Source organism: Aquarana catesbeiana, linkage group LG06 (assembly GCF_042186555.1).
Source record: "Aquarana catesbeiana isolate 2022-GZ linkage group LG06, ASM4218655v1, whole genome shotgun sequence".
NCBI classification, from domain to species: Eukaryota; Metazoa; Chordata; class Amphibia; order Anura; family Ranidae; genus Aquarana; species Aquarana catesbeiana.
Window position 1 is genome coordinate 236,971,076 of NC_133329.1, and position 22,911 is coordinate 236,993,986.

The window sequence follows — 22,911 nt, forward strand, 5'->3', positions numbered from 1 at the left end:
GGCAACTTTGAAAAATCATTGCATGCATTTATATGCCTTTAGAAATGTCCTCTAAATGCATATATGCAGACTTGACAGTGCCAGTGTGAATGAGACCAAAATCTGCTTTTAATCATCAATTAACCAGTTGTGGTAACCTACCACCAACTATTGGTGGTCAGTTGTCTTGCTTTGGTTTTTTTTGTTTTTCCAATCAAAAGCTGATTAAAAATTGCACCTTAAAATTTTGGTGTATGGCCAAATGTAGCAGTCAATGTAAATGCCATGTTGTGGTATGGCTTCAAACCACATTTTTAGATTACTTTTGCAAAAGTTATTGATGAAGGTTAATGAGCATGTAACTTTTAAATTAAATGAATTAGAGCTTGCATTATGTCTTTGGACCAAAAACATGCATGTTAATGAAGGGTAATTTGTCAAACTGTTTCTTTGGAGAATGCCATTTGTGAGGCGGTTATACTGTTCCTCTGGATTATATGTCACTAACCATATGCAGCTGGTGAGGACTTCTGACTTTTTTCAATTCTTCAAATCTGTGTACTTGTTTTAGATCATGCTACTTAAAAGTATTAAAATATCAGGCTAAATACCACTGAGGACATTTTTCTGAAAAGATCAGCCGTGACAAAACCTTTATTTTATTGGGATATGTTTTCTTAGGATTCCCTTGGTTATAATATTTATTTACTATTGAGATAATTTAATTCCTGGCCGTATACAGTATTTTTCAGCCTTGTGGGCAGTTCTGAAGCTTTCCATTAATTGTCAACCACGACAGGGCAATTCTGCTACCCAAACCTTTTTTACAATGATGCAGGGAATGCAATAAGGTAAAAAAATGTTTAGTCTTTAGAACCACTTCAAGCTAGACAGTAGAAATTATAAGTGGTCAAATGGTATTGATTTAGTTTCAGGTCTTTTTGTGATAATTTGGTCACTGGGACAATGTTGAAGCCATGGACAGCAGATTGTATGGCTTGCTATCACATCAAATCAGTTTAAGCTCAGTGGTTGTGCTGGTTGAGTAGATTAGGGACTCTGATCTATGAAAGACATCAGGGATATTTTAGACCTGATATCCCCATACAACGGGCCTGTTTCCAAACTTATATACTGCCAAGAAAAGAGCTACATATTTTAATTTAGGACTTTGAGACCTACTTTTGCACAATTAAAATGTGGATATCTGAGGAACATTTAGGATAGGAAGACCTAAAACCTCTTCCAAGCTATCTGTTACTCTTAAAATGGAAGGAACTGGTGTGGAGTCCCATAGAGGAAGAAGTGTGCATAGAACTGGAATCAAAAACAGTTTTTGTAGCTGCTGACTTTACAATTTTATACAGGAGACTGGAGCGCTCCTCTTTAAAGTGGATGTAAACCCTTACATATACCCAGTGAAGTGAACAGCCTCAGATGATAGTGATAAAACAAATTCTTCTACATAAGTTTTACATGTACATCTGCTGTCTTAAGCATTATTTCCTGTTTAAAAAGTGCATGTAGTGTTAGAATTTTGACTTCCTCATTCAGCAGTACCGGTGTAGTGTTGGATTACACTAGGATACAGCTGATTGAAGGAAAGGCACCCCCCCCCACCTAGGCAGTGACTTTCAGAGCTGTCCTGTGAGTAGAGCAGCTTTCTGCTAATCTAATGCACCCACCCTGACACAAAATTCAGGCTGGTTTTATCACGTCTGAGAACTTGTTCGAAATTATGCTGAATAAAGTCACGCCCGTTCGCTGGGACCGCGCACACGCGCATAAAACGCTCCGGCACACACCCAGCTTATTTTAAGCTGTGTAGGTAAAGCCATGTGGTGCTTCCAGAAGGCAGCTGTGGGACATAGCAGAATCTGAACAGACACTTGCAGTGATTTATTTTCCTTTACCCAGGTCACGGGAGTCACCAGGTGTTGCTTGGCAGGTTAAAGGTGCTTAGCAGGATTGTTGCATAGGGGCTTATGGGGGCCCTATCAAAGGGTCTCCCTTCAGAGGTGTTTTAATACTACACCCAAGTACTTTGTGGCTATTAAATGTCTTCCAAAAAGAGTGGGACTAATGCCACAGGGAAGGGCACACCTATGTCGTCAGTTCCTGATGAACCTAGTCGTATCCCTAGTGTTGTATCCCCTGAAGGACCAGAGGCTTCCGGGCAATCTGAGCCGCAGCACCTACAGTCAACGCTGCTGCTTCACCCTTTATCACTAAGGATGAACTGTCCTCAGCCCTAGCCGGGTTGGAGCACAGGATTGCTGGCATGATTGCCTCCATCCTGCAGAGTGGCAGGAAGCGTGACAGATCCCCCTCCCCGGAGTCTCCTAGTCTGGAGCAGGAATGTGTTGGGGAGGAGCTTAAAGCTCAGGATTCGGTGGAGTACCCAGCAGATAAGAGTCTGCTTCCAAGAAATCTGGACAAGATATCCAGTCGATGTCTGCCTCAGTGGCAGAGGCTTTTGATCCTGACTCTGACCGAAATGGTAAGTTCTGCCTTTAAGTTGCCTCTTGCAGAGGTGACTGAGCCCCCTGGTCCTCTTTGGGATGTCTGAGGCCTCTTCAGGTCGCACAGATTTTCCCTCTACATCCCCTGTTGGAACAGGCATTGTACGCTGATTGGGAACATCCTGACAGGACTTTTGTTCCTCCTAAGAGGTTTTGCCTTTTATATCCCATGGATTAAAAGTTTGTTAAAAATTGAGCATGCCAGCCATAGATGCAGCAGTCTCTTCCTTAACCACTTGCCGACCGCCTCACGCATATATACGTGAGCAGAGCGGCACGGGCAGGCAAAATCACGTACCTGGTACGTGATTGCCTTCCCGCGGGCGGGGGGTCCGATCGGACCCCCCCCCGGTGCCATCGGCGGTCGGCGTTTGGCTGGGAGAGTTGAGAGACGAGGGGGAGACCATCCGATCGTGGCCCCCCCCTCGCGATCGCTCCCAGCCAATGAGAAACATCCCCTGCCTCTGTATAGTACACAGAGGCAGAGGATGTGATGTCATCTCTCCTCGGCTGGCCAGTTTCCGTTCCAGCGCCGAGGAGAGAAGACATGTAAGTGCACCAACACTCACACAACACAGTAGAACATGCCAGGCACACTAAACACCCCCGATCCCCCCCCGATCGCCCCCCGATCCCCCCCAATCACCCCCCCCCCTGTCACAAACTGACACCAAGCAGGTTTTTTTGTTTTGTTTTGTTTTTTTCCTGATTACTGCATAGTGTCAGTTTGTGACAGTTAGCAGTGGTAGGACAGTTAGTATTAGCCCCCTGTAGGTCTAGGGTACCCCCCTAACCCCCCCTAATAAAGTTTTAACCCCTTGATCACCCCCTGTCACCAGTGTCGCTAAGCGATCATTTTTCTGATCGCTGTATTAGTGTCGCTGGTGACGCTAGTTAGGAACGTAAATATTTAGGTTCGCTGTCAGCGTTTTATAGCGACAGGGACCCCCATATACTACCGAATAAATGTTTTAACCCCTTGATTGCCCCCTAGTTAACCCTTTCACCACTGATCACCGTATAACTGTTACGGGTGACGCTGGTTAGTTCGTTTATTTTTTTTAGTGTCAGGGCACCCGCCGTTTATTACCGAATAAAGGTTTAGCCCCCCGGTCGCCCGGCGGTGATATGCGTCGCCCCAGGCAGCGTCAGATTAGCGCCAGTACCGCGAACACCCACGCACGCACCGTACACCTCCCTTAGTGGTATAGTATCTGAACACATCAATATCTGATCCGATCAGATCTATACTAGCGTCCCCAGCAGTTTAGGGTTCCCAAAAACGCAGTGTTAGCGGGATCAGCCCAGATACCTGCTAGCACCTGCGTTTTGCCCCTCCGCCCAGCCCACCCAAGTGCAGTATCGATCGATCACTGTCACTTACAAAACACTAAACGCATAACTGCAGCGTTCGCAGAGTCAGGCCTGATCCCTGCGATCGCTAACAGTTTTTTTGGTAGCATTTTGGTGAACTGGCAAGCACCAGCCCCAAGCAGCGTCAGATTAGCGCCAGTACCACTAACACCCACGCACGCACCGTACACCTCCCTTAGTGGTATAGTATCTGATCGGATCAATATCTGATCCGATCAGATCTATACTAGCGTCCCCAGCAGTTTAGGGTTCCCAAAAACGCAGTGTTAGTGGGATCAGCCCAGATACCTGCTAGCACCTGCGTTTTGCCCCTCCGCCCGGCCCAGCCCAGCCCACCCAAGTGCAGTATCGATCGATCACTGTCACTTTTTTTTGTAGCGTTTTGGTGAACTGGCAAGCGCCAGCGGCCTAGTACACCCCGGTCGTAGTCATACCAGCACTGCAGTAACACTTGGTGACGTGGCGAGTCCCATAAGTGCAGTTCAAGCTGGTGAGGTGGCAAGCACAAGTAGTGTCCCGCTGCCACCAAAAAGACAAACACAGGCCCGTCATGCCCATAATGCCCTTCCTGCTGCATTCGCCAATCCTAATTGGGAACCCACCACTTCTGCAGCGCCCGTACTTCCCCCATTCACATCCCCAACCAAATGCAGTCGGCTGCATGAGAGGCATTTATATGTCCTCCCGAGTACCCCTACCCAACGAACCCCCCCAAAAAAGATGTGTCTGCAGCAAGCGCGTATATAGACGTGACACCCGCTATTATTGTCCCTCCTGTCCTGATAATCCTGGTCTTTGCATTGGTGAATGTTTTGAACGCTACCATTCACTAGTTGAGTATTAGCGTAGGGTACAGCATTGCACAGACTAGGCACACTTTCACAGGGTCTCCCAAGATGCCATCGCATTTTGAGAGACCCGAACCTGGAACCGGTTACAGTTATAAAAGTTACAGTTACAAAAAAAAAGTGTAAAAAAAAAAAAAAAAAACACAAACAAAAATAAAAAAAAATAGTTGTCGTTTTATTGTTCTCTCTCTCTCTATTCTCTCTCTGGTGTTCTGCTCTTTTTTACTGTATTCTATTCTGCAATGTTTTATTGTTATTATGTTTTATCATGTTTGCTTTTCAGGTATGCAATTTTTTATACTTTACCGTTTACTGTGCTTTATTGTTAACCATTTTTTTGTCTTCAGGTACGCCATTCACGACTTTGAGTGGTTATACCAGAATGATGCCTGCAGGTTTAGGTATCATCTTGGTATCATTCTTTTCAGCCAGCGGTCGGCTTTCATGTAAAAGCAATCCTAGTGGCTAATTAGCCTCTAGACTGCTTTTACAAGCAGTGGGAGGGAATGCCCCCCCCCCCCACCGTCTTCCGTGTTTTTCTCTGGCTCTCCTGTCTCAACAGGGAACCTGAGAATGCAGCCGGTGATTCAGCCAGCTGACCATAGAGCTGATCAGAGACCAGAGTGGCTCCAAACATCTCTATGGCCTAAGAAACCGGAAGCTACGAGCATTTCATGACTTAGATTTCGCCGGATGTAAACAGCGCCATTGGGAAATTGGGAAAGCATTTTATCACACCGATCTTGGTGTGGTCAGATGCTTTGAGGGCAGAGGAGAAATCTAGGGTCTAATAGACCCCAATTTTTTCAAAAAAGAGTACCTGTCACTACCTATTGCTATCATAGGGGATATTTACATTCCCTGAGATAACAATAAAAATGATTTAAAAAAAAATATGAAAGGAACAGTTTAAAAATAAGATAAAAAAGCAAAAAAATAATAAAGGAAAAAAAAAAAAAAAAAAAAAAAAAAAAGCACCCCTGTCCCCCCTGCTCTCGCGCTAAGGCGAACGCAAGCGTCGGTCTGGCGTCAAATGTAAACAGCAATTGCACCATGCATGTGAGGTATCACCGCGAAGGTCAGATCGAGGGCAGTAATTTTAGCAGTAGACCTCCTCTGTAAATCTAAAGTGGTAACCTGTAAAGGCTTTTAAAGGCTTTTAAAAATGTATTAATTTTGTTGCCACTGCACGTTTGTGCGCAATTGTAAAGCATGTCATGTTTGGTATCCATGTACTCGGCCTAAGATCATCTTTTTTATTTCATCAAACATTTGGGCAATATAGTGTGTTTTAGTGCATTAAAATTTAAAAAAGTGTGTTTTTTCCACAAAAAATGCGTTTGAAAAATCGCTGCGCAATTACTGTGTGAAAAAAAAAAATGAAACACCCACCATTTTAATCTGTAGGGCATTTGCTTTAAAATAATATATAATGTTTGGGGGTTCAAAGTAATTTTCTTGCAAAAAAAAATAATTTTTTCATGTAATCAAAAAGTGTCAGAAAGGGCTTTGTCTTCAAGTGGTTAGAAGAGTGGGTGATGTGTGACATAAGCTTCTAAATGTTGTGCATAAAATGCCAGGACAGTTCAAACCCCCCCAAATGACCCCATTTTGGAAAGTAGACACCCCAAGCTATTTGCTGAGAGGCATGTCGAGTCCATGGAATATTTTATATTGTGACACAAGTTGCGGGAAAGAGACAAATTTTTTTTTTTTTTTTTTTTTTTTGCACAAAGTTGTCACTAAATGTTATATTGCTCAAACACGCCATGGGGATTTGTGAAATTACACCCCAAAATAAATTCTGTTGCTTCTCCTGAGTACGGGGATACCACATGTGTGGGACTTTTTGGGAGCCTAGCCGCGTACGGGACCCCGAAAACCAAGAACCGCCTTCAGGCTTTCTAAGGCCGTAAATTTTTGATTTCACTCTTCACTGCCTATCACAGTTTCGGAGGCCATGGAAAGCCCAGGTGGCACAAAACCCCCCCAAATGACCCCATTTTGGAAAGTAGACACCCCAAGCTATTTGCTGAGAGGTATAGTGAGTATTTTGCAGACCTCACTTTTTGTCACAAGGTTTTGAAAATTGAAAAAAGAAAAAAAAAAAATTTTTTTTCTGGTCTTTCTTCATTTTCAAAAACAAATGAGAGCTGCAAAATACTCACCATGCCTCTCAGCAAATAGCTTGGGGTGTCTACTTTCCAAAATGGGGTCATTTGGGGGGGGGTTGTGCCATCTTGGCATTTTATGGCCTTCAAAACTGTGATAGGTAGTGAGGAGTGAAATCAAAAATGTATGCCCTTAGAAATCCTGAAGGTGGTGCTGGGTTTTCGGGGCCCCGTACGTGGCTAGGCTCCCAAAAAGTGCCACACATGTGGTATCCCCGTACTCAGGAGAAGCAGCTGAATGTATTTTGGGGTGCAATTCCACATATGCCCATGGCCTATGTGAGCAATATATCATTTAGTGACAACTTTTTGTAAATTTTTTTTTTTTTTTTTTTTTTTGTCATTATTCAATCACTTGGGACAAAAAAAATAAATATTCAATGGGCTCAACATGCCTCTCAGCAATTTCCTTGGGGTGTCTACTTTCCAAAATGGGGTCATTTGGGGGGGGTTTGTACTGCCCTGCCATTTTAGCACCTCAAGAAATGACATAGGCAGTCATAAACTAAAAGCTGTGTAAATTCCAGAAAATGTACCCTAGTTTGTAGACGCTATAACTTTTGCGCAAACCAATAAATATACGCTTATTGACATTTTTTTTACCAAAGACATGTGGCCGAATACATTTTGGCCTAAATGTATGACTAAAATTTAGTTTATTGGATTTTTTTTATAACAAAAAGTAGAAAATATCATTTTTTTTCAAAATTTTCAGTCTTTTTCCGTTTATAGCGCAAAAAATAAAAACGGCAGAGGTGATCAAATACCATCAAAAGAAAGCTCTATTTGTGGGAAGAAAAGGACGCAAATTTCGTTTGGGTAGAGCATTGCATGACCGCGCAATTAGCAGTTAAAGCGACGCAGTGCCGAATTGTAAAAAGTGCTCTGGTCAGGAAGGGGGTAAATCCTTCCGGGGCTGAAGTGGTTAAACAAGAACTCAAATTGTCCGGTAGATAACGCACAGGGCTTGAAAGACCCTGTTGACAAGAAATTGGAGTTGTTATTAAAGGCTTCCTTCTTTGGTTCAGCTATTCAACCAGCTGTTGTAGCAATTGGTATGTGCCAGTCCGTAAAGGATCAGGTCAAGCGGCCTGATAGGCCTAACCAGGAGGATGATCTGCCTGAAAAATAAGACAGATATTCCTCGAGCACTGTTTTGCCGTTGATGCTTTAAAAGATTCAGTACAGCAGGATTCTCATCTGGCTCTCTTGTCTGTACATATGCGCAGACTTTAATGGCTTAATAACTCGTCAGCTGAGCTTCCTTTTAAAAAGTTAATGGCAGGTTTCCCATTTCATGGGGAACGTTTATTTGGCGATCACTTGGACAAATCTATCAAAGATTTCCGGAGGGAAGAGTTCTCTACTTCCTGTGAAGAAAAGCACCAGACGTCCCTCGTTTAAAAAACCTAGAGACTGCTTCCTCAAATGTCTCAGCGTCAGGGCAGTTTCGCCGCCAACAGGGGCAAGGCCAGGGCCAGAAGAGGCCCTAGGTTCACAATACTTCTAAGCCCAGCACAAGCCCTCCTTTTGAGGGGACGGCCCCACTCCATCAGGTGGGGGGAAGGCTGCTGCACTTTGCGGACATTTGGAAAACAATTCAGGATGAGTGGGTCAGCTCCAATTATATCCCGCGGTTACAAGCTGGAATTGCGGGGGGGTTCCCCTCAGGTTTCTAAGATCCAGCGTTCCTTCGGATCCTCCAAAAAGAACTTGGCACCAGTACTGGGTCTTTTAAGGGCCCAAGGGATCCTGGTGCTCGGGTATCTGGACGACCTGCTCAAAGATCACTCAGTACAGGCTCTAGAACAGAGCATAATATACACAGTGCAGTATTTGAAAAGCTTAGGCTGGATCATAAATATCAAAAAGTCAACCTTGAGACCAGCTCAAAGTCTAAAATATTTAGGTCTGATCCTAAACACTGTCCAAGCAAGAGTATTCTTGCCACCTGTAAAGGATCTGTGCCCTGAAGGATCAGGTGCTTCAGATAAGGGGCACCAGACAACCCTCCATTTGGCTCTGTATGAGTCTTCTAGGGAGGAAGCTATCCGAGGCAGTGCCCTATGCCCAGTTCCATTCCAGGCCCTTACAACAAGACATCTTGTTGGCTTGGAACAGAGGAAGAAAAGCCCTGGATTATTCAATGTGCTTATCCCCTCAGGCATGCTTAAGCTTAAACTTGTGGTTGCAGGATCAGAACCCGTAAAGAGAAAATCCTTTCTCCCAGTAACTTAGAGTACTTACTACAGATGCCAGTCTCAGGCTGGGGAGTGACCCTAGATGCGCTCAATGGTCAGGGATAGAGCAGACCCTGCCCATCAACGTCCTAGAATTATGGGCAGTAAGTCTGGCCTTACGGTCCTGGATGGTGGAGCTTCAGGACTGTCCTATCAGGGTTCAGGCTGACAATGCCACGGCGGTGGCCTATATAAACCACCAAGGCGGTACCAGGAGTCGTTCAGTTCTGAAGGTGAACCACATGCTAGCCTGGATAGAGGGATGTGCCAATTATATCAGCAGTCTATATCCCGGGAGTATAGAACTGGAAGGCAATGTATCTCAGCCGCCAGCAGATCTGCCACGGGAATGGTCCCTACACCCAGAGGTGTTCCAGGAAATTTGCCAACGTTGGGGATGGCCAGAGGTTGACCTACTGGCATCCAGGTTCAACAACAAGCTACAACAGATTGTGTCTCGAACAAGAGATCCTCTGGCAATTTGAGCAGATGCTCCATGGAGCCAGTACTTTCTGGTTTATGCTTTCCCTCCGATCCCTCTCCTTCCACATTTGTTGCACAGGATTCGGAGAGAGAGGGTTCCAGTCATTCTGGTGGCAGCAGCCTGGCCCAGAAGGCCCTGGTTCCCGGAGATTGTGCGCCTGACAATAGACGGGCCATGGATGCTTCCACGTCATCCCGATCTACTGTCTCAAGGTCCTATATTCCACCCCAATTTACAGTCTCTAAATTTGACCGCATGGCTATTGAAGCCAGGGCGTTAGGACCGTGGCAACTTGGGACCAGTGCTGTCTACTGAATGCTAGAAAAGCTGTCGCTAGGTCTGGAAGACTTATATTGCTTGGTGTGAAGCCAGAAAATGGCATCCTTGGAAATTTGTGATTGGGAGAATTCTCTTTTCTACAGTCAGCTGATTCGAATCTTTATTGCCCCTTGTCTTTATGCAAGGGGCAACTCGCTTACTCCCCCCCATTAGGCCACCTATGTGTCCTTGAGACTTGAACTTGGTGCTGTGCTTGGTTACAGAAACAACCATTTGAGCCTATTAAGGGAATTCCATTAGACTTGCTGTCACGCAAGCTAGCCTTCCTAATGGCTATCACCTCGGCTAAAAGGGTGTCGGAGTTGGCTGCCCTTTTTATGCAGGGAACCTACTTGATCCTTCACCATGAGTCGTGCTACGACTTGTTCCATCCTTTTTGCCAAAATCAGGACATTATTTTGCCTTTTCTCTCAGCCTCGTTCGGCGGGAAAAGAGACGTCCGGGCAGTCAAGGTTTATTTGTCTAGATCTGTGGGGATCCGAGGATTAGACTGTTTTACCAAAAGGACCCAAGAAGGGGCAGGCAGCTTCCAAAGCTTTCATTACCAATTGGGTCCGTCAATTGGTCATTCAGGCCTATGGCCTGAAACATAAAGCTCCTCCCTTTAGGGTGAGGGTTCATTCTACCTGTCAGGTATCTGGCTCAGATTTGTAAGGCTGCTACCTGGTCTTCAGTGCATATGTTCACAAAATTTTATGAAGTGGATGTTTGAGCAGCCGAGGATTCGGCTTTTGGCCGGAGTGTACTGCGGGCTGCCGTTTAAGTTCTGATGGCTATTTTTTGGCAGGATGTCTCCCACCCCTCAAGGCTATTGCTCTGGGATGTCCCAGCAGGTAATGAATATTAGCCTGACTCTGTGTCCTATGATGTCCTCAAAGAAAAGTTTTAAGTGTTTTATTTTTTTGCAGCACTGGCTTCTAATTCTGCCCCAAAGTGCCCAAAAATCCTCTCACAAGAAATGTAGAAATCCACCCATCAGAAAGTTTTATTTTTTGCAACACTGGCCATGTAATTCCGCCCCCAAGTGCCCATAAATCTGCCCACAACGTGTAGAAATCCACCCATCATGGACATAAACTCTCCGCGGGAGCGTGATCTGACAGAAAAAAAAATTCTGTCAGCTATTGTGTGCCTGCGCCATCTCGGCGTCACAACAGCTGATGGTAAAATCAGCTGTTGTGTTACGTACAGTGCATGCGCCCTTCAGCCTGGGGCACTATTCGATGGGGGCATTTCTCGACAGAACAGGTGGGTGGGGCAATGGGCAGATCCTCCCTTCAGTCTGCTCTCCTGTGTTGTGAGCTGGGCTGCAGCAGCATGCGGGGGAGAGGAGACAGTGCGAAAACTCCTAGCCGCTGCCACCCGCCTAGGATCGGCCCTGCCTGCGGGCCGTTTGTAACCGCGGGCCGGTACTTTAAGACCCCTGCCCTAGAGAATAAAATGGCGGTGTTGCAATATTTTGACACTGTATTGGTGCAGCGGTCTTTCAAACGCAATTCTTTTGGGAAAAATACACTTTAATGAATTAAAAAAAAATAAACAGTAAAGTTAGCCCAATTTTTTTGTATAATGTAAAATTGCGCCACGAGAATCGTGATCTATCTAAGCAAAAAAATTGTGATTCTCATTTTAGCCAGAATCGTGCAGCTCTACGTGCCAGCTGACAAGAGACGCTCTGGTGGTTGCTATGACAGTGCGTTTCAGAGGGCATGGCTTCCTTCCGGTCTGCCCACTGCTCTCCCAGAGGTCCTTTTATATGGTGTGGGTGGCCCTGGGATTATTAACCCTAACGGCATCCACCAATGGACTATCATGGGATATACAGGCATGATTCAACAAGCAGCAGATATCAAAAACCATGTTCATTACATAGTCCCCTTAGGTTTGTATAACCATTGGGTGGCTGACTTGTGACTACACAGTAGTAAGAAAAATCAAGTGCTAATTTTAAAGGCTTATATGCAAGTTGTCATAAAGTGTTTGGGGACCCAGGTCCTGCCCCAGAGGACATGTATCAATGCAAAAAAAGTTTTAAAAATGTCAGTTTTTTCAAGAGCAGTGATTTTAACCGCTTCAGCCCCGGAAGATTTTACCCCCTTCCTGACCAGCGCACTTTTTGCGATTCGTCCCTGCGTCTCTAACTGACAATTGCACGGTCATGTGACGTTGCACCCAAACAAAATTGACGTTTTTTCCCCCCACAAATAGAGCTTTTTTTTTTGGTGGTATTTGATCACCTCTGCGTTTTTTATTTTTTATTTTTTGCGCTATAAACAAAAAAGCGACAATTTTGAAAAAAAGCAATATTTTTTACTTTTTGCTATATCCCCCAAAAATATATATAAAAACATTTTTTTTCCTCAGTTTAGGCTGATATTTATTCTTCTACATGGTTTTAGTAAAAAAAAATCGCAATAAGAGTATATTGATTGGCTTGCGCAAAATTTAGCCTCTACAAAATGGGGATTTTTTTTATGGCTTTTTTTTTTTTTTACTAGTAATGAGGGCAATCTGCGATTTTTATTGTGCCTGCGACATGGCGGACACTTTTGACACTATTTTGGGACCTTTGTCATTTATACAGCGATCAGTGCTATAAAAATGCACTGATTACCGTGTAAATGACACTGGCAGGGAAGGGGTTAACCACTAGGGGGCGATGAAGGGGTTAAGTGTGTCCTAGAGAGTGATTCTAACTGGGGGGGTGGGCTTCAACTCACATGACAGCGGTCCCCTTTAAGTTCCCCTTAAAATCCATACCAGACCTGAAAGGCCTGGTATAGATTTTGGGGGGGACCCCCACGCAATTTAAAAAAAAAAAATTTTGGTTCGGGGATCCCCTTAATATTCATACCAGACCCAAAAGGCCTGGTAATGGGGAGGGGGGGACCCATGCTGTCCTTTTCAATGAGTTATCTATATTGCCTAGACCTGACAATTCATTACAGCCGCAATCAGTTTTAAATGACTTTCTTTCCTTTAGAAATGTCATGTTGCTGTGGTACTGTTCTAAATATTGGAAAACTGCGCTACTTTACAGGCATACTATTGACACCCCCCAGGCATGATATTTAACTGCTTCCTGCCCGCCGTACGCCAAATGACGTCCTTGGCTTTGAGCGGGGATATCTGAGTGATGCCTGTAGCTACAGACATCATCCAGATATAGTCTTTTAGAGCCAGTGAATCTGCGCACCATAAGAACGATCATAGCGGCTGTTCCGCAGCTTGATCGTTCTTACAGGAGGCGAGAGGGGTCTTGTCCCCCCCTCCAGTGCTTGTACCGACTCACCGCTACGATCGGTGAGTCGATCACAGGATTCGCCAGCCCCGGATGTTTAGCATAGAGATTTCCGGCGGACCAGATGGTCGCCGGAGTCTCTATGATCATTCAGAGAGGCCGGGTGCGATGTTATGACATCATGCCCGGCCTCTATGTTCAAAAAAACGGCGCTGCTTTGACTGGAAAGCGGTGGTTTTTTTTTTTTTTTTTTTTTTTGGCTTCTAAGCCTAGAGGTGAGATGTGGGGTCTTATTGACCCCACATCTCACTGTAAAGAGCATCTGTCATGCTTATTCCTATTACAAGGGATGTTTACATTCCTTGTAATAGAAATAAAAATGATCACATTTTTTTTTTGGAAAGTGTCAAGCTAAAATAAAGTAAAATTAACAATAAAAAAAAAAAAAAAAGCCCTGCCCGCATATGAAAACAGTGTTCAAACCACTCGTGAGGTGTTGCTGCGAACGTTAGAGCGAGAGCAATAATTTTGGTCCTAGACCTCCTCTGTAACGCAAAACATGTAACCAGTAAAAATTTTTAAAGCGTCGCCTAAGTGCCGGTTTAAAAATGATTCTATACACGTGTGTATTTAATCCAAATAGAGGGAAGGGACTCTGATGGTATAGGTGTATCCTATATGTGGGGCTATCCCGGGAGGTTCATTGAGGGTATAACCAGTGTGCTGTCATTTTAGCATGCACCATCACGGGTCTACCAACGGCCTAGAACGGTTTGGCATTAAAGCCATTTTCATGTGTCTTTCAGAAGGTCAAAGATTCTCCCAATTATGTCAGAGAAACCTCCTGGATAGTCACTTTAAACTCCATGAGTCCAGGAGGATTAAAGGAGAAACTGGAGATTAGTACCATCTGACCCCTGATACATATGTTCCCCTCCACAGTCTCCTATTGACCCATACATTCACAACACCCCTCGATTCACTTTATTGGACTGATGGTTGATTTTCACATGTTGCAGTGGACCCAATCGTGGTAAAAAGGGGTGGTGTTTGACAAGAAATGTCCCTTATGTGTATGGTGCAGTGGGCATAGCTCCACATATAGGATACACCTATACCATCAGAGTCCCTTCCCTCTATTTGTATTAAACCTTTCCTATAATGATATGCTCAATATCTTTTACAAGGATTTTTACTATTTGCACAATACACATAAAGGTGACATCTATAACAAAAAAAATATACAAAGAAAAATCCCTTGATCGCGTGTATGTAAACTTATTTTCACACATGGAGTCCATAAGATTCATTTGAAATGTTACTAACCACATTTTTTAAATCTTTTTTGTAAGTTTATTATATCCGTCCATATATAGAACATCTTGTATATATTTTTGGTATATCCCGCAAAGGTTTGTTGCATATAAAATCTATACATAATACCAAGAAAATACACAAAGACCTCTAGGAGAGCAGTAGGCAGACGGAAAGGAGCTCACGCCCTCTGAAACACGTTGTCATAGTGAAGGCGGGACCAGCCCCACCGAGGACTGGGACTCGCTGGCCGGAAGGAGCGGTTTGTGCGCAGCTTGCTGCTGCAAGCTGGATCCATTCTCTCCTCAGCCCCTGCTCTCCCACTGTCTGCAGGATTACTTTCCATATGTTTGTCTCAGTTATCCACAGGAATGCTCTGTTTTATACACACCTTTTGTGAGTGCATCCTGTTTTTAGTTGTCTAATCACTTCATAAAACTATTGAACAAGGAGCCGCTGCGCTTTGCCTTTCCTTTATACACAATGCAGAGGATTAACCTCTTGGGTTCCACAGTGAGTTTAACAATCATGCTTTACTGCATATACAGACTGATTTTTACTGTTATGGGTTTAGTAACACATTAAGGTCTCCTTTTCACTCTCTGACTGGACTGTGAAGTGAAAATTAGACCGATGAGATGGTCATGCTGTCAAATCTGCTTTTTTCTATCTGCAAGCTCCTTGCACTGCTACACACCTTATTGGCTCCTTTTGTTGCTTCTCTCTCCTAAGAGCTCTAGAATAGACTGCAAGAGGCTAATAGCATTCACATTCAGGTACTTGCATTGCTTGCATTTGAACTAGAACTTATTCACACCAGGTGTGTTGAGCTGGGCAGCCTTGCCCAGGCAATTTGCCTTGTCCTACTCCGTCCATGTCACTCTGCTGTGGTGGTGTGGTAGGACATGCACTATTTATTTTTTTATGATGCACTACACCACATCACGATGTGCGGTTTGCCATAAAGATGAATAAAATGTTATTTTGACACGTCAAAGTTAAAAAAAAAACACAGAGAATCCGACACACATCAGCAGCCATGCATTGTAGCACGATGCTAGTGTGAAGCAGCCCTTAATGGTTTATTAATGACTATACAGCTGCATTAAAGTGTGTGCTACAAAAATATGAAATATATAGGTATATATTCTTTACTGTAGTGGTATGGAAATGTATCCTTCATGTTTTTATGGCTTCATTTTTATAGAAATACCTGGTGATCCTGCCAGTTCCCTTTATAACCTTTCATTCTGACCACACTAAGCACGGAAGCAGGTCTGTTGCGAGTTTGTGTCTTTATGCTTCTTCCATTGAGAATCGTGCACAGTGTGCCTATATCTACCAAAATCAGTTTATCTGTCATGCCCCCCTGACCAGCTACTGTTTCTACCCTTGTGTGTATCATATGTGCTTGAGGTTTTTTTTGTGTTCCACGCTGGTCCTAGCTGCAGCTGTGATTGGCTAGAGAACAGTCAGTCTTTATTCTAGCATCTCAGTTGGACAAAAGAAAAGTAGTTCCAGTTGGTGCTAGCATGGACCGCAGAAATATAATTTCTGGAACGCATGGGACACACAAAGAATTGTTTGTGACGTCCTTGCATGCCCAGCCACTGAATAATCATACACATCCACTACTATATGGAAATACATCTAAAGGAAGCCCCGATGAAGGTACATGAAATACGTTTTCAGGATAAGTGGATGCATTTGTTAAAACATGAATATTTATTTCAATGTACTTTTGGTGTTATGCCTTCACATACTTTAATCTGTGTCTTTTATATCTGCCTGAAGTTCAATTTGAAACCTAATTCAGCTTGAAAACGGTGCTGTCTTTGGATTTCTAGTTCTTTTCCATAGAGTTTAGCGTGTCCAGTAGGAAGTAGATTAAAAATATTTACGTACCGAGCACTAAATCCAAAATATGTGGGTCTGTGGATGGAATACATGGAGGATTGCTCTGGGCCACTGTGGATAAGAACCATGGAGTAATGGTAATGCAAGAAAAAAAAATGCAAACAGCGCTCACAGTATTTTGCACGCATTCGCTTTGTCAAGGATGGCAGTTTTTCAGTAGGAAGTAGATGTCTTTTTCCTGCATTCAAAACATTTATTTTAGGTGGCATCTAGACATTCTTTTGTGTGTGAATCTTTGTTTTGCACACATTTGTATAATGCACAGTATTGTTATGACGTAATGTTAAAGGACTGACATTTTGAAAAATTGAAGTCCTCTATTTATTCACAGGCCAGGTACGGTGCAGGCAGCCGCAATGCGAGCTTCCACACACTACCCTGATCGGAGGGACCCCCCTCTAGGGCTGTGAAAAGGTAACAAATGTCATGCTAGGCCTGTCCTAGTTCAATCAATTTGCAAAGTTCAAATACTTTACCTATACCTAAGTGATGTGCATGCTGAGTTTTTCATATTATGGAGAATGTGTGTATGTACATTTTTATTTCCAGTCTTGTATACATAGTTGCTTTATCTTTATCTTGTGAAACACTAAGGAAGGATCCTAATAAAATAAGACACAATTTATCAAGTCAGAAAACAATGGGCCAAGATAAATTTTGAACGTTACATACATATTGAATGCTCTTGAATGTTGAACACCTGAGATGGAAACAGATTTACAGTGACTGCTTCTACACACGTAGTCCCTGCAGTCTTGATTTGGACTGCTTGGCTGCCAGACAGACATAACATACCTGTGAATAGGGGTGTGGCCATATTTTTAAAATACCAAACCATGTGTTCAGGGTCAAGTCATGTGACCAGATCTGTATCCTGCCAATGATTTTAAATTAAGCTTGGGTTTTTGTTTTTTTGTTTTTCAAACTATAGTACAGCCCAACCAGCATATAAAAATTAGATTCTTCGAACGGTAAGATTGGTCCTACATCTTCTCTAAGGATAATTCTTGCCCTAGAAGTTGTGCCATGTTTGTTTGTGACCACAGCCTTGTCTTTATTTTCCAAATTGTACACCCTTTTTAAAGCTAAACTCCAGCTTTCTGTCACTTTTTAAAATAGTTTGGTCCAAATGAGCAATTACCTTTTTACTAACCAATATGCCTGCTGTACGCATTATATAAACCAGGGGTCTCAAACTGGTGGCCCTCCAGCTGTTGTAAAACTACACGTCCCTCATGCCTCTGCCTGTAGGAGTCATGCTTGTAACTGTCAGCCTTGCAATTCCTCATGGGACTGGTTTCACAACAGCTGGAGGGTCAACAGTTTGTGACCCCTTATATAAACTTTATGTAGCATCAGCAACATACAGCATACAGTGCTATGTTCTGGCAGCAGGGTGGGGCTTCTCTTTCCATTCCCGGAACAAAAGCAAGTCAGTCTGAGTGCTGTTCAGCCATTCACAGGAAGCCTTGTATTTTCTGAATGAGAATAAGGCTTTCTCTAATTGGCTGAAGTAGAGAATGTGACTTATTCTTGCCTGCCTCTCCACCTCTGCCAATCAGAAGAAACCTTGTGTTCAGAAAATAAAGCACTTTTTCTGAATGGCTGGGCAGTGCTCAGACTGACTCAGTTTTGTTCTGCGAGCGATTCAGGAAGTACCCATCCTGATGTCTGAACACTGCTCTGTGTACTGTATGTAGCTGATGCTACATAGCTTATACAGCTCTGACAGCACAGCAGGCACATCTGTTAGTGAAGGTAGTAGTTTGAACGATGTTAAAGCGACAGAAAGCTGGAGTTAGGCCCCAAAGTGAATATTCTTTGCACAGTGATCAGCCTCTTTTGCATTAGTAAATTAGATGTATAATGTTTTTGACTGATGTTTAGAGAACAGTGGTGAGTTTCTCGTTTGGCCATTATTTACAGCATTTAAATTCTGCCAGTCATATTTTTGAATGTGTTTTTTTTTAGTAATATAAAAACTAATGCATGTGCTTGTGTTTATAGCCTTAAAGCCTCTGGAGATGACTGTGGATGTAAACTACATACACTACATGTAAACTTTGAGGTGGCAGGTCATCTTTGTTAAATATTTTTTTATCCATCTGTTTTTTTTTTTCCCTTTAGATTTTGTATGGTATATTCAGAGTTGCCAAACTTCAGTGACCCAAATCCAGACATTGCTGGCCAGCCACCACCAAAGACAAATCAAACCAAGAATGTAAGTGGTGGTGTGTTTTTTTTTTTTTTTTTTTTCCCCCCCCATGTTAGAAATAGTGTGTTCAGTAAACATTTAATAGATACAATATTGCTAAATGATGGTGACTTGAAAGTGGACCATTCCTTGGCTTAACCCAGGTAAACCTGCAACATGCTTAAAAAGCGTACTAAGGCTTGTTTTGAGCTGCACATTTTACAGTGCTTCTCCCGTTTCAATAAGGTGCTTGCAATGATGGTGCTTTGTAGAACTAAGGCAGGCATGCATGCTGATTTTTTTAATTGTTGAAATCAAGATCTCAGTTCTGATGACTTCATCTTTTATATAGTTAAGTATGTACCCTTGGAAAGACCTGAAATCTTACAATATTGCTAGTGTAATTGCCTGAACGCTATTATCTCTGCAGTCACCATCCTGGCCATGCAGTGTGGCAGGGGCGTGTGAGCCTAAACCGTTTTAGGATCCAATTATGCTACTGCAAATGTCCATGTAACTAGGCTTGACATTTTTTTAAGGCAATAATGCTATACAGAATGTTAACGGGTCTAATTTTGTTTTCTGCAGGTGCATGGAGATCAAGGTAATCACATTCCACAAAACACAGGTAGGATAAAGTATGTTGGATGAAAACGGCAGTGGTGGTTAAAGTACAACTAAAGGCAAAACTTTTTTCCTTAGTTTTGGATAGTGGAGATGAATTGGAACACCTGTCAGTTTTTATTGCTGTCTCTGCCCTCATTTGAGAAATTCACCTTCGCTATTTGTCCTGTTTACTATTGTCAATGAAAGTAAAAGAAAATCCCATTTTTATTATTTTGGGTTGTCCCCAGAAAAGTAATAGAGGGGAAATCTTCCAATTGGGGACACTAGTTCTGGTGACCTGGGGGTCCTCAAGAGATTCTTTTAATTTGCAGGAATTTCCTCTCACTTGCTATTTGGCTATGGGACAGGAAGTGAAGGGAAATCTCTCCAATGGGACAAAGCTGGCAAAAATATATTTAGAATTATAACCCTCTTACTCTGTCCAAAATGAGAAAAATAAGTTTTGCCAGTAATTCCACTTTAATTATCTTTTGGGGTCTGCCATACAGCTCAGTCAATTGAAAGTAATGGGGGTATAACAAAAGGGTCTCATGCTGGAAAAACTTTCCTTTCATTTCAGGTAATGGGTCACTGTTTTTACCAGGATGCAATAATTCTTTCCCCAATCATATCACTGGTGGCCGTGTAAATGAACGTGGGCCTGGAAATCTGCACCCAGGGACTCCACCAGCTGCTCCAACACAGCCAACAGTTGCCACCATAAGTAATGGAAGAGACCCAAGAAGAGCCAAAAGATGACATGCATATGTTCCTCAAAATCTTGAACTCCATACAAGACTGTACTTGAATGCTTACTGCACTTTTATTTGTGGTTAAATGTGAAGTTGTAATCTCCTAGATGCTTGAAACATTTTGAAAACAAATTTTGAGTTATAAAGCTTGAGGGTAGATTTATATGCAATACTTTAGTGGGGCAAATAAGTTTGATTTCTCTTTCTGCCCTGAAATTGAAATAGTTCATATAAAGTGGTCCTTATCACAACACATGCATTCAGTTTTTGGCTGCCTCCTGGCTGCCAGAAAAGGATGGGTTTCTCCTGCCCATATGAAGCTTGTAAGATGAGAGATCTGCCAATTGCTGTCCAGGTTATTTTGAAAAGTAAAACATTTCTGCTTGAAAAAAACTAGGGCTCTGCATTAGCTTCATGTACACTCCCATATAAATTGCTTTTTTATGTAAGTATTATCCCCTTTGATTTTTACACTTTGCAATGTTTTGACCTTTTTGTATTTGATTAAAAATGGGTCTATACCGTTAAGTGTAAAATCAACAAATTTCAAGTTTAGAAATAGAATGTATAATTCACTGCTTATGCTGTGAAACGCTTAAATGCATTTTGGAGGACCCCATGCCTTTCGGAAGCCATAATTAGTTGATTATCCAGTTGTGTCCTACAATCTAAAATAACACTGGTTTCTCAAAGGCCCAGAGTTTTAAAATGTAGCTAAACAGCTCATTGTTTTTCCTGGTGCTATCAAAACATGCAAGTTGTAGCTTGATTAAAGACATAAATAACAATCCCAGATGTTGAATATTTCTCCCCTTTTTTTGACACCTCTGCCCTTCTGTCTAGAGAAGTTTGCTCATCAAAACTGATTGGGTAATCAGGGCATTAGTAATAGAAGCAACCAATAGGCCAAAGGAAACACTAAGGGCTCTTCAACATTCCGCATCTTAGATCGAGGTGATAGTCTTCAAGCAGCTATAATCTATGCTTAAAGGGGTTGTAAACCCTAGTTTTTTTAAAAAAACAAACATGCCATTCTTACCTCCACTGTGCAGTTTATTTTACATAGTGAACCCTGATCCTCCTGTTCTGGGGTCCTCTCCACATTGAGTGTCCGCGTTGGAGAAGCGCTCTCCTTGGTGGACACCTGTGCAGGCGCGCTTCCAAGTCCTGCATCTGTCCATTCACACAATTCAGGACTCGGCCCCACCTTTCGCTCCACATCATTGGATTTGATTGACAACAGCGGGAACCAATGGCTGTGCTGCTATCAATCTATCCAATCAGGACACGAGACACCAGCTAGTGCTGGTGTGCTCGTTCCTGGCCGGAGAAAGATCGGGGTAAGGTAAGTAAAACGGGGGCTCGGGGGGGGGGGGGCAGCACCACAGTAGATTTTTCACCAAAGCTGAGCTTTATGGAAGAGTATTGAAAAACCTTTTGCAGAAAATCAAATCCAATTTAGAGTTTAACTGTAATGTTGAAGATGCCACATAGTTTTTTTTTTTTTTTTTTTTTTTTTTTATTTGGATCAAAGTGCTTTGTTGGGAAACCAACACTACTCATCAACCTGAGACCCAACTAAGTAGTGTAATATTCTATTAAAGATCTGCTTTTAATTAGCCATGGCTGGAAAACTGCTCCAAGATCTAGGGCTCATGCCTGGAGCAAAGGTACAGCTGAAAAAAACATGTCTAATGCTGCATTTCGCATGTGCATTTGACATTAATGCATTCTATTGGCCAGAATATTCTGGCTTTTAAAATGCATTAACGTATGAATGTGGTGTTTGTTTTCTTTTTTCTGACCAAATGATCTTCTCCTGAATGTGCTGGTAGTGCTTTTATTTTTCAGCCTATAAACTCCTGTGTGTGCATGGACACACAGGCTCACATAGAGGGCTATTAGACACAGGGAAAAAAGTCAAACGCCTGTAAAAGTGGCTTTTTTGAGGTGCTTGGGGAATGAGGCCTTAAAGCAAAATAGATGAAGTAAAGTATCAGACAGTTGTGGAGGAAACCCTGTTTAAATGTGCAAGAGACTTGAGAAGTTTCACGTTATAGCAGGATACAAATGACCCTAAACATAGTCAAAGCTGTAATGACATGGTTAAATCAAAGAACCTGAATGATCCAGCCAAAGCCAAGACCACAGTCTAATAGAGAATCCATAGCGAGGCTTTAATATTGCTGCTTACCAATGGTTCCCTTCCAACCTAAAGAACTAGGCCAAAAGGAAGAGGAAAATTATGGGACATTGCCATACAAGCTTGGGGGGGGGGGGGGGATGGGGGGGGAATTGTGCAACCAACTTGCCTTTTCTCCATTAAAGAAAGTATACTTTATTATGTTGGCTGTCATTTTGCTGATTGCCTGGTTATGTGGCTTGAATGCTTTTTGGAGCACGGACCTTAAAAAGTATACAGGTAAGGGGAAATTTGACTTTACTGGCTATTTTGGACTTGAGTACACTTATTCAGGCCACAAAGCTAGGCAACTAACAATTTCAGAGGGAGATCAACAGTAGCCACAATGAAAATGACAAAAATTTAGGTTGAATATGTAATGTGTAAACAAACTCCATTTATGTTAAGAAAAAACATTCAATGTACAGTGCCTTGAAAAAGTATTCATACAGCTTGAAATTTTCTACATTTTGTCATGTTACAACCATAAATGTATTTTGTTGATTTTATGTGATAGACCAACACAAAGTGGCACATCATTAAATGAAAAGAAAATGATAAATGGTTTTCAAATGTTTTACAACTATCTGAAAAGTGTGGCATGCATTTGTGTTCAGCCCCCCGAGTCAATATTTTGTAGGACCACCTTTCGCTGCAATTACAGCTGCAAGTTTTTTTGGATATGTGTTTACCAGCTTTGCACAGCTAGAGTAAAATTTTTGCCCATTCTTTTCTTTTTGCTCTGTCA

The 22,911-nt window shown here is 42.7% G+C and overlaps 1 protein-coding gene across 2 annotated transcripts in view; it reads left to right on the top strand.

The window, feature by feature from the left end:
* NABP1 (nucleic acid binding protein 1) overlaps window positions 1-21,352 on the top strand; it is a 37,434-nt gene extending 16,082 nt beyond the window's left edge. Inside the window, exons 4-6 of one of the 2 annotated variants that reach the window (XM_073633095.1) lie at window positions 18,557-18,650; window positions 19,212-19,251; window positions 19,810-21,352. In XM_073633095.1, the coding sequence (XP_073489196.1) occupies window positions 18,557-18,650; window positions 19,212-19,251; window positions 19,810-19,988 (313 nt within the window). In that variant the 3' untranslated portion in view covers window positions 19,989-21,352. The remainder of the gene's footprint in view (window positions 1-18,556; window positions 18,651-19,211; window positions 19,252-19,809) is intronic. The other variant, XM_073633096.1, reaches the window with a different exon arrangement.
* The last annotated feature ends 1,559 nt before the right edge of the window (window positions 21,353-22,911 follow it).